Source organism: Cinclus cinclus, chromosome 8 (assembly GCF_963662255.1).
Source record: "Cinclus cinclus chromosome 8, bCinCin1.1, whole genome shotgun sequence".
NCBI lineage: Eukaryota > Metazoa > Chordata > Aves > Passeriformes > Cinclidae > Cinclus > Cinclus cinclus.
In genome coordinates this window covers 20,816,577-20,827,277 of record NC_085053.1, presented here as the reverse complement: position 1 = coordinate 20,827,277, position 10,701 = coordinate 20,816,577, and the positions used below count along the sequence as shown (strand labels likewise).

The 10,701-nt window shown below is 48.0% G+C and overlaps 1 protein-coding gene across 3 annotated transcripts in view; it reads right to left on the bottom strand.

Annotated features, from left to right (window-relative positions):
* Positions 1-274: 274 nt before the first annotated feature.
* The window catches only part of DMAP1 (DNA methyltransferase 1 associated protein 1), a 36,449-nt gene continuing 26,022 nt past the window's right edge, over positions 275-10,701 (bottom strand). For all 3 annotated transcript variants that reach the window (XM_062497096.1, XM_062497097.1, XM_062497098.1), the window contains 2 exons: positions 5,856-5,928; positions 275-4,017 (listed from right to left, as the gene is read on the bottom strand). In XM_062497096.1, the coding sequence (XP_062353080.1) occupies positions 3,671-4,017; positions 5,856-5,928 (420 nt within the window). In that variant the 3' untranslated portion in view covers positions 275-3,670. The remainder of the gene's footprint in view (positions 4,018-5,855; positions 5,929-10,701) is intronic.

Here is a 10,701-nt window from a genome sequence, read left to right as displayed (position 1 = left end):
ATGGAATTTGCACGGCTGAAAGTTAAATACAACACACACACGGATTTCGTCAGAGGCCCTGGCACCGCTGCCTTTGCGGGATCCGATTAACAGGGAAATAAAAGGGCCAGAGAACCCACACAACAGAGTGAGCAGATGCCCTATAAAAATCAAATACAGGGTAATCAAGGGGACCGAAAGGTACATTTAAAAAACAAAAACCCACCCTGGAAACAAAGGAGCTGGGCTTTGTGGCTTTCCTGGGAGGGCTGCAGAATTAATGGGGAAGAGCACATGTGTTTGATAATCTTTATATGGCAAAAGACCCATCTTTCAAATATGTCACAAATTCATATTAATCACCTTCCTATTGCCTTCCGTGGCACAGCTATTCCAGTTGCCTCGGGCAAAATTGGGAACTGTCTGGTTAAAAAAAATGTTTTACATTATAATTTACAAGAGCTTACAAGTCTAGTTTCTTTTAATGGAAAGAACGATTAAAAAAAAGAGAAGAATATATATACACCCTGGTATATATACACTATATATATTAAAATATATATATATAAAAGACAGATATTGTAACTCCATCTGGAAAGAGAGAATGTTTGATCTTAACAATGTAACTTCTAGCTTTCAAACAGGCTCAGAAAACAAGAAGTCAGCAGGAGTTCAGATAAAGGAAGCTTAAAAGTCAAATAATTCTGACTCTGAACCCGAGACTTCTTAGACTCAAGGTCCTTTCCTTTACCCATTAATGGGCTGACTTGTGAGCTCAGGAACAAAGTGCTGCAATGTGAGGATTTCTGAGAGTCACTCATTACAGATCACTGAGTGGAGTCTGAGTTGTGGAAATCAAAGGATCCAATCTGGAGTAACTGGCTGAACTTCTGCTTGGAACTAATTTGTTCCGAGTTCGGCTCACCTTTCACCTCCCAAAGGCCCCGAGTAAAGTCCCTACCGGGGTCAGCCTCAAACAGCACTGGGGGGGATCCCAGCTCAGCTTTAATGGTCAGCAATGGGCACTGAAGTCCCTGGGAGAGGGTGGACAGGTAGCCAGGGTAGGAGAAAACTGGTGGACACAGTGGGGCAGGACAGCACCAGGCTTCCCACTGCCCCATGGGCTCTGAGACAGATGTCTCTCCCAGCCTGGCTCACACACCCTGCTGACATGTCCCCAGCCCCACTGCTGGCCAAGTGAAGTGGTGGCAGACAGTTGCTGACAAAACCAGTATCTCAAAGGACCCTGGTGTGCCTTTGCCCATTCATTCAAATTCCTGGAAAGGAATCCAGGCATGCCAGGCAGTGCTCAGGAGTCAGGACTCCGAGTCCTATTCCTGGCTTTGCCATTCACTCCCTCCAACATCTGGAGCAAAATACTTCGCTCCAGGGAAACAAATCTGGCTTCAGGGGAGCAGCTGGTTTGGAGGCTGAACTAATCCATGCTTAATCCAACATGTAGAGTGCCATGGACAGGCAGTGCTAGACAGCACAAAGGGATTCTCCAACTCAGAGGAATTTGAAGGAGGGAGATTAAATGATTCCCCCAAAGGCCCTGGCAGCTCAGTGGCAAAGCACATGCTTGAACTCAGAAGTTCAAGGCTGGCATGGCAGGGTTAAACCACTGCAGCAGGACAAGGGCAGGTGCCATGGCCAAGCACCCACAGCTGCAGGAGGTGAGGGAAGGAATGGCCATCAAAATGCACTGCTGTGCTCCAGAGCTGCTTGTTCCTACCACCAGCCACACTGCTACCCTCCTGCCAGCACCGTGGGGCAGGGACAAAGCGCTGTGCTTCCACAGGCTGCTTCCTCAGCACCATGTCCTGGCCCTGCTGTCCCCACCACGGCCTGGGACACCTTGGGGTCATCATTGTGCAGGGTGGGGACACATGCATGCACCCATCAGCCATTCCCCTTCTCAGTGTTGACCGAGCCCAACAATGTTCCAGAGGCAAATTTCAGCCACCATGCTGGACAAGAGGCACCAGAACTGTATCTGCCAGCTCCGGGCAGGGCAGGGAAGATCACCAGAACATGACCTCGACTCAGCTCAGCCTATCTTTGGAAAAGCTGGCTGTGGGCTGCAGGGTGTTGATCTCTCCCACCACCACATAACCCAACAACTGTAGAAAAGTTCAGGGCAAGCACAGTGCCAGGCCCTGCCTGGCTCTCCAAACATATCTGAACCAGGCAGAACATGGTACAGCAGCCCCATCCTCTTCCTCTCCAAAATACCCTTCCAGATGGGATGTAATCTCCCCCCACTCAAAAGGTAGCAAAAAATGGTCACAGTGTGAATGTGCTTGACCTTTTGTCTTGGACTAATCTAATTGTGTCGTCTTTGTGTAATCAGCCGGTAAAGGTCAGTGCTGTATTTAACATGGGGGCCCTTTAGGTACTGAATTTGCCTTGCAGTGAATTAACTTGATTATATTTCTTTCAAATATGTCAGAGACCAGGTCAGTTTAACCCTCTCTGTGCTGTTTGGGCCCATGCCTTTGTTTCCAATTCCAGGAGGTAGCACCGAGGAACAATGTGGTAAAGAAACACACGCATGGGCTCCCTCCTCCTGCAGTTACAGCCACCACCACCATCTCTCCCACCTTCCCAACAAGCCAGTTCTCAAGGGAGACCAAGCGTACTGTAAATCAGCCCGAAAAGTTTGCAAACCAGGACACTTCATACTGCGGGGAGGGAGGGGCGAGATTCCAGATTGAATGCAGTAAGGAAAAAAAAAATAATAATTCAAAAGACTCCTTTACAAACATGAACCTGTCTCAGTGGAACTCTTCCTTACGACTCAACATTGTCACAATCAAATAGGACATTACTCAAGTCCAGGTTAACGTGTCGCCTCTGCCGTTGACAGATAAGGTGTTCTCAATATCCTGCAATACATTATACATTTTAGAAAGTAAAGGTCTGTGCCGCTACCAGGGGCAGTGCATTGGAGGCGTCGCGGATGCCACGGTGTGGAGATGGGCAGCTTTCATCAGGCAGTTCAGCTCAGCTGTGCCAGGGGACTGCACAGAGGGGAAAGCAGCTTCAGCTGATCCCCAGGCTTACCCTTGGCCCTGAGGCAGTGGTGAGGGGCTGGGCAACCTGCCCTCCTGGAGGCAGGGAGGAGAGGCCGGTGATTCACATCCTGCAGAGGTACATGCACAGGACATTGCCACAGGGCTTACACTGGAAGAAGCCCCAGGCCTAGCTTTTCTTTCTTGGCACTGGAAGTAGAGTATAGAAACCCTCCTTTGCTCTTCAAACACCTCTGTCCTTCCCAAGCCTCCTGCTCCAGGAAGGACTACTGCTTGACTCCAGGGTCTTGGGCAGGTCACGTCTCATCACCTGAAGACTGCTTTCCCCACTCACTTCCCTCTGCTGAGCAACCCTTACAAGGCTGTGTATAGAGGGAAAATGCCTCAGGTTTGCAGCTGTACTGTCGCTGCCTTAGAACAAGCTCTCATCACCCAAAGCCTCACCGCTTTGGTCCACGGTGGCACCCACACCAAGCCATCTGCCTGCATGCAGGATGTAGAAAGCCCTGCTGACCCCACCTGTAGCACCAAGAACACTGTCCAGCACAGGAGACAAGCCCAGAGAGCAGCACTGGGACTTGGGGGGGAACAGGCGTGTTCTGCTCCCTTGGACGCGCATGCCTGGAGGGAGAGCAGGGCAGCATCCCCAGCGCTTGTCAGGGCATCTGCGTCGGAGACCTGAGTGCGCCCTGTTCTGCCCCCCCGACCTTCCTTCTCACCGAGTTGGGGGTCAGTGGTGCTCCTACTACATCAATGATCTGGTCCTTGGTATCTCCCTTGCCCTCCTCGATGCCAAGCCCTGTCTGGCCATCTGGATGGGCACCTTCCACGCTGAGGGGGCCAATGCTCCCAGCTTTGGCCAGGGCCTCGTAGCGGTGCCGTAACATCTGCAGCTCATACTCGCAGTTGGCAAAGGCTTGTTTCAGCTCGTACAGCAGTACCAGGTCGCTTCGCAGCTCATTGAACATCTGCACAATCTCCTCTGTGGGCATAGGGTTGAGATCTAGGGAGAAAAAAGACACCCTGTTAAACACCCAGACCTACAACCCTACAATGAAAAATCCCTATAAAGGTCTCTGCTGCTTTCATTCCCACAAAGATAGAACAGGAGTCTTGCTCCAATCACATGGATCAGTAGCAATTGGTGTCCCTAAGGACTGCACACATATTTTTCAGGCTGTCCTTTGGTTCTGACCAAGGACTAAGGGTGCACCTGTGAAGTCCAGAACTTAGCAAATGAAGGATGGTGGAAGACCAGGCGATTCAACCTTGCCACCCACAAGGTCACATGAAGGGAGCTCTGTCTTAGAAGAGACTGGATCCACACTGCTGCAAAGGGCAGAAGAGCTCCTGCTGCTCCCTACACCTTCACCAACAACGGGTGGACAGGCTGAGCTCTGCTGCCTCTCTTATTGCTCCTCCCAGGGCAGGTCCAAGGCAGAGAACTGCTCTGCTGCTGTGTTACAGACCTGTTAGTAGCAGCAACTATCAGATCACCTCCCCACACCTTGCATTCTGCTGCACCTCACCATGTGCACACACAGAGCCGGGAAGAGCTGCAAGTTCTGCAGAAGGAAAGAATGAAGCTCTGCATGTTTGCCCTGATACACAGCAGTGGCCCCTGTCTGCAGGGCTGCCCACATGACCCCCTTCCTGCTGGCAATGTCTTCACCCCCACAAAGCCCAGATGTGGTTCTGCACTCGGAGGTACAGCAGGGCCAGAGCCCAAGAGACCCTCAAGACATGTGTGTTCTGTGAGGCAGGAGTGGGGAATCAGGAACCCCTCCTTACCTTCATAGGAAGTGAGCTCCAAGAAGCACTCACATGCTTCTCCTAGGCTTCCCTAGCAATCATAAGCAGCAACTCCCTTAGTTCTACAGCAGAAAGAGGAAACCATCCTGGCTGAGCCACCTTCAGCAGCCACAGGAGGCCTTCAGAATAGCACAGTCTCCGAGACAACAAATCGAGCCATAAATCAGTTGGTGCAAAAAACTAACAACACTTAACTGAAGTCAGTGCTGGGAACAGGCTCGGTAATCTCTTGTAAATCATTAATAAGGCTTCTGTTTTTCTTTCTATTTTTCTCTTTTCATACCTTTAAATAGCTCTCCAGCCACAGTGGGGGGGGGGGGGAAGGGAGCATCAGGTGTCTAATCAAGAGATACTGCATGCTGGGACCTGTAATACCTGCAAACTGTCCCCACTGCAAGGAGAGCAGTTGCTGGCCATGGGCTGCACTTCTCCCCCTCTAGCCACGAGCAGGTATTGTACATGTTAAGTGAACCCTTCTTTCAGCTGCTAAGACACTCAAGTTCAAGAGTGAGGGATGTGTGTTTACTCGCCTTTCAGCAGAGATGCTCCAGATTTTCACACAGCATGCAACCTATAAAGGGGGGATGAACAGTCCCAGATGCATTTTGGACTTGCCACCGTGAGCAGTAAATTAAGAGGAAATGAAGCTTAAAAGCAAGACAGGGCAGCCCTGAACAATGCTCGTGCCGTGGTCACTAACACACTTAGAAGTACCTCTCCCGGCAAGGCTGAGATTTGCCTTCCTAATGCTGCGCTGCCTCTCTTGATGGTTAAAAAGGCCCAAACAAGAGAGAAACAAAGGCTCTTTTAAAAGATTTTTCTACTGGGAGGAAAAAAAAAAAAAGCCCTGTGCATCTTGTTCTGGCTTTTACCCTCTCTTTTTTTTTAAACATATAAAATATTTTAAAAACCATTCACATACTGTTATTCAAGAAACTGGCTGTATTACTAGGGGAAAAAATAGCCCATCTTGAGAACAAAGGCTAGCTCTGTGTGTCTCTTTCTCTCTCGCGTGCCCCCTTTACTCACCTACTCCGAGTTCCATCAGCATCTGCTCCAGGGCTTTAATCTTCTTCTGTCCCACCGAGCTTGGCAGTTTCATCTGGAACACAAAGGTAACAGAGCCACACAGCTCAGAGATAGCCCTCACTCACAGCCGTCTAGTTCAAAAGGCAAGAGAGCTTTTCTTTTTATAGTGCAGGGGGAACAAAAAAAGAAAGGGAGAGAAAGGAAAATCAAGTGGTAAGAGAGGGAGACAGGGGCTGAAAGTTTTCAGACTAGGTCCGAGGGCAGGTATTGAAAAGCCCGGTCGTGAGGGCTTTTATTTTCTCTCTCGTGTGTGTGCAAGACACGCTGTTTTACAGTTTCCATGTGTCACTGAATTAACAACAAAAGTTCTTCTTGGCTTCAAACCCTCTCCCGCGGTGCTCAGCCCATCAAAGGGCTCATTTACACAGCGGCTAATGTGCAATGCTGCCCTACTTTATTCGCTTTAGCCGGCCTGATTAGACTCATGCACTAACAGACTCACTTCTCCTTTTACCTGCTGAGCCCCAGACCTGTGGGATTCATTTACAGAGCAGGCTTTGTAACAAAGGGGAGAGACAGAGAGAGCACAGTTACTTGACTGGCAGAAGTGTGCACACACATTTACATCGGAGCTAAGGGGCTAGGTGAGAGAGGAAGCATCAGATGTGAGCTATGAAAGGGAATTGGAGCTGGCCAGGAGAGGAAGAATGCACACACTTAGCAGGGTCCTTCCTCTGCATTCATTTGGGCTCTAGCAGGAGTGCTAGCTGCTCAGACCAAGCATTTATTAGATTACCAGCAGCACAAACGCAGCTGGCACAATATGGCAGGGAGAACAGGTTTCCAAGCCCTGCGGATACATCCAAGAAAAAATGAAAGCACTCAGCTATGCTAGAAGACCCACCAGGAAAGAAACTGTTCTCAACAGTGCATTGTCAAACACCCTCCTGCACAGGCTGCTCCTCCATATCCAACCAAGGAAAGGTGACCTCACACTTCAACCTGAGGATCCCAATCACCAACCCAAGTTGCACAGCAGGCCATTGAGCAGCCAGGAAGCAAGAGCATCCTGCAGCCATCCTGCACACACCACCTACTGACCAGGGGCCCAAACCTCAGCCAAACCAACCATGAGTCTGCAACATGGCTGGGAATGACCTGAAGGAAGAAACGTTATTCACTCCACCTTAAAACTGGCCTCTGAGGAGAGCTCACTGGGAGGGCTTGCGGTCACCTTGCTTCCGGTAAGCCACAGGATGAAGTTGCCTAAAGCAGGCAGCCCAACATCAGTCTCCCAGATTACACCCATCACTTCCAGTGTTCACTGCCTCAACACAAAAATGCCAAGAGGCTCCATTTGGAACTTCCTAATTCCTCTGAATGCAGGAGCACTGCATGCACACACACATCCCAAAATGGTGACAGCTCTAACCTTAACTCAGCTATGGCTATGTCCCATCAGCTGCTCCACAACACCAGTGTAGGACCTGTGGGAAATCCTGCCTTCTCCATGACATCATTTCAGCCAAGAAACCAGAGTAAGGATGCCACAGAGCACTCCAGGGAAAGGGGCCTTTCAGGGTATATGCTGAGAAGCACCAGGTCCTTTTTGACAGATATTACACCACAAGGAAGACGCCAGCCAAAGGACCAATAGGACTATCAGGGGAGGATTTCTAAGAAACCAGCCTGATCCAGAGAATCCAACAACAGCACTAGAGAAAAAACAAAAACACACCTTCATGCAAACAGCACAGGTAAGGACCATAGGATGCCTCTGCCTTCTTTTTTTTACCCTCAAGGTCTTTGGCTTAGTGCTGGAGTTTCTGCACAGCAGTCAGTTTCATACTCCTGTCCTACTTGTAAAGAAACCAATTATTTGCAGTTCACCACAAAATGACTGTTTTAGCAGAAGAAAGACTGTCAAAATTATGACATATTTGGATTTCAGACAAGTCTTCAACCCAGAGTCTCAACTTGAGCAAAACCTCACTAAAAGAGGTTTTTCCAAGGAGCTCTGCTGCACAGACTACCTGCTCTGCTGAAAAGGACAGGGTAGAGCCTTAAGATAAGGCAGCCCAGAGCACTGGGACAGGAGATGTTCTGTTTATTTGATGGGTGCCATGCTGCAGCTAGCAGTAGCATGACAGGAAAGGAAAGGTCACTTTGCACAGCTGAGCAGGAAACTAGAGTAGTCAGTCTAGAACATCAGGAAGACATCCCTGAAAGCAAGATGGTTCAGCACAAAGAATTCTTCTGCACCATGAGGAATCATGCAGAACATTTAAATGTATGACATACCCAGCTCTTCCTCAGCTTGTGGATGTATGGGCTGACCTAGTCAGAAGCTATTACCCTTAACTTGGGGGACACAATGAGCCCAGCATCTCCCCACTGAAGAGCTTGTGGACACAATACTTGTGTGACTATCACAGCCATGAGAGTCTGTCTTCACCCTTGCCCCAACACCACACATTGAAGCCTTTTTAGCTAAAGGCAGGATTCCCTTCTGCTAATTTTCCTTCAGGTAAAAGCATGCTGGGCACCAAGCCAGCTTCAGGAACAAGGACAAGAAAAGTGCATCCTTGGCTAGGCTAGGTAGACAGACAGGAGGTCTTGGTTTGTTGGTTAGAAGAAGAGCACAAGCTTTCCTCCTGGGTGGCCTCCACCAGCTCAAGCAACTACTGGCAGCACAAACAACCTGGCAAAGCCTTCAGCTGTGATGTGGTGCACATCTGGATCATGTCCCACAGGAGTCTGGTCTTCATTGACACTCTTAAATATTAGAGGATGGAGCAGGGAGAGGCAGGACAAATTAATTTAACTTCAAAGAAAGGAACACTAGAGATGCTGAGGAAGAGTGGGATTATGAGTTTAGTTTAAAACCACATCAATTAAGCTTCCTTTTAATTCAGGCAGGAGGATCTACAAACAGGAAGGCTTCATTGGTTTCTCAAAGCAATAGTGTATTTTAATTTTACCATCATTAAGAAAATGTTATGATTTATGTGGCTGCTGTCAGACTAATATCTTTAGAATTTAGCTGGCTAAGCCAATTCATCTCTAAGACTGATGAAGGCTGATTGCTCTCTATGCAAAATGTATTAAAAGTAAATGAGCAGTCTATTACTCAAACGCTGCTGATAATCTGTTAGCCAAGGTCCGTTAGTTGGGCTGCCTTGTTGCAAGAGAGAAGTCTTCATGCTCTGTACAGCTCTGGTAAGACCAAGCTCACTTCAGGAAGCCCTTCTTTGTTTTGGTCTTTCAAACAGATATCCAGAGAAGCAGCACAGTGCTGGAAGCAGTGCTCACTTACCCCTCATTCCCAAACAATGAGGGAATCTGCAGGAGCCACAAGTCCCTGCCAGCAGCCCAGAGAAGAGCTCTCTGGCTCATGATGTCTGCACTGGGCTATGTGGTTTTTCTGGGCCTTATCTCTGCATTAATGAAAACACCCCTTCAGGCAACCTTACTGCTGACACCACAGCTCCCGGGATGTTCTTGGTGTTGTCATGGATGGAGGCCTCCTCAGGGGCTGAGGAAAATTATGTTCCTCGGAGAACTCCAGTGAGCAACCACAGCTTCTGAGGTGAATGGCATTTGCCCTTTTCTTTCCTTCCTCATAGTAGACTATTATTGTTATTTATTATCTTTAAAGTCCCCATATAATAATAATACCTGGGAAACAGATTGCTCCCGTCAGAAAACTGATTAGCTGGGATTTTTGAGGTTACTATATTTTGGATGCTCTTCTCCTTTGACAGCCTCTCCCTACAGCCCTCTTTGCAACACCAGCCTATGCTTATAATTACACCAACATCACTTTTGATTTAAGGACTGTAATCCTTTGTCCTTGCTATAAACAACCTGCATTAAACACACGAACTGCATGTACCAAGAGAAAAATAAAGAGCTACAGAAAATTGTGACTCAACACTAAAGCCACAGTACCAGATCCTGCCTATACAGAGAGAAGCCTGGGATACACAGCCTCTGCTGGAATGCACTTGGTTTGGGAGGCATGGAATACAGGGCACTGACCTGCCCTGCTCTCCCCTGAAGGAGGAGGACACTGCTCCAGAGTTGGGTCATGCAGTTTAAAAAGATCAGAACAGAGCACCCACCACACCTTCACAGCAAGGGCTGGGACTGGGGTGGACCTTCTGCAGTTCAATTTCTGTACAGGATCTCACCATGGAGTACCCTTGAGGTTTTGCATGATACAGGGTTTTTATTTAATGTTCGAGGCATTCCGCCAACAAAACCTTGCTAATTCACACTAATGACTAGGAGATCTACTGCAAATTAATTGCTAATTGGCAAAATTCATTAAATGAACAAACAGGATAAGAAATAACTGAAGATATAGCCTCCCCAAACAGACTCTGTTAATTTATTTTTGTGTGCCATTCAGTTTTCATGATTTATGCTAATACTTTTAAGCACAGTTGTAAGTGTATTTGAATCTATTTTAGTAATGAAATCTAAGTAATAGCACAGCTTGCAACACAGTCCTGTTATGTCTCACAGCATCACCACCTGGCAGGTAGAGACTGTCATGGGGCTCTGCAGCAGGAATAGAAGAGGTCTGCACGACCTACAGATTCACTCAGGGCCTTTGAGTGATTGTATCTGTGTGGTCATCTTAAATGTCCTGCCCTCAGGTTCATCACTTTCTTCATAAATGCTCATTTTCTGATGCCCCTAACTTTCCACTCCTCCCCAAAAAAAAAAAATCTTCTTTTGTGCTGAAACCTTTTGTTTGGTCTGCCACCAAAATACAAGGGTTTTAAAGTTAATCTGTGGTTATTTGAATATTTCATATGTACCCTCCCCAGTGCTGGAT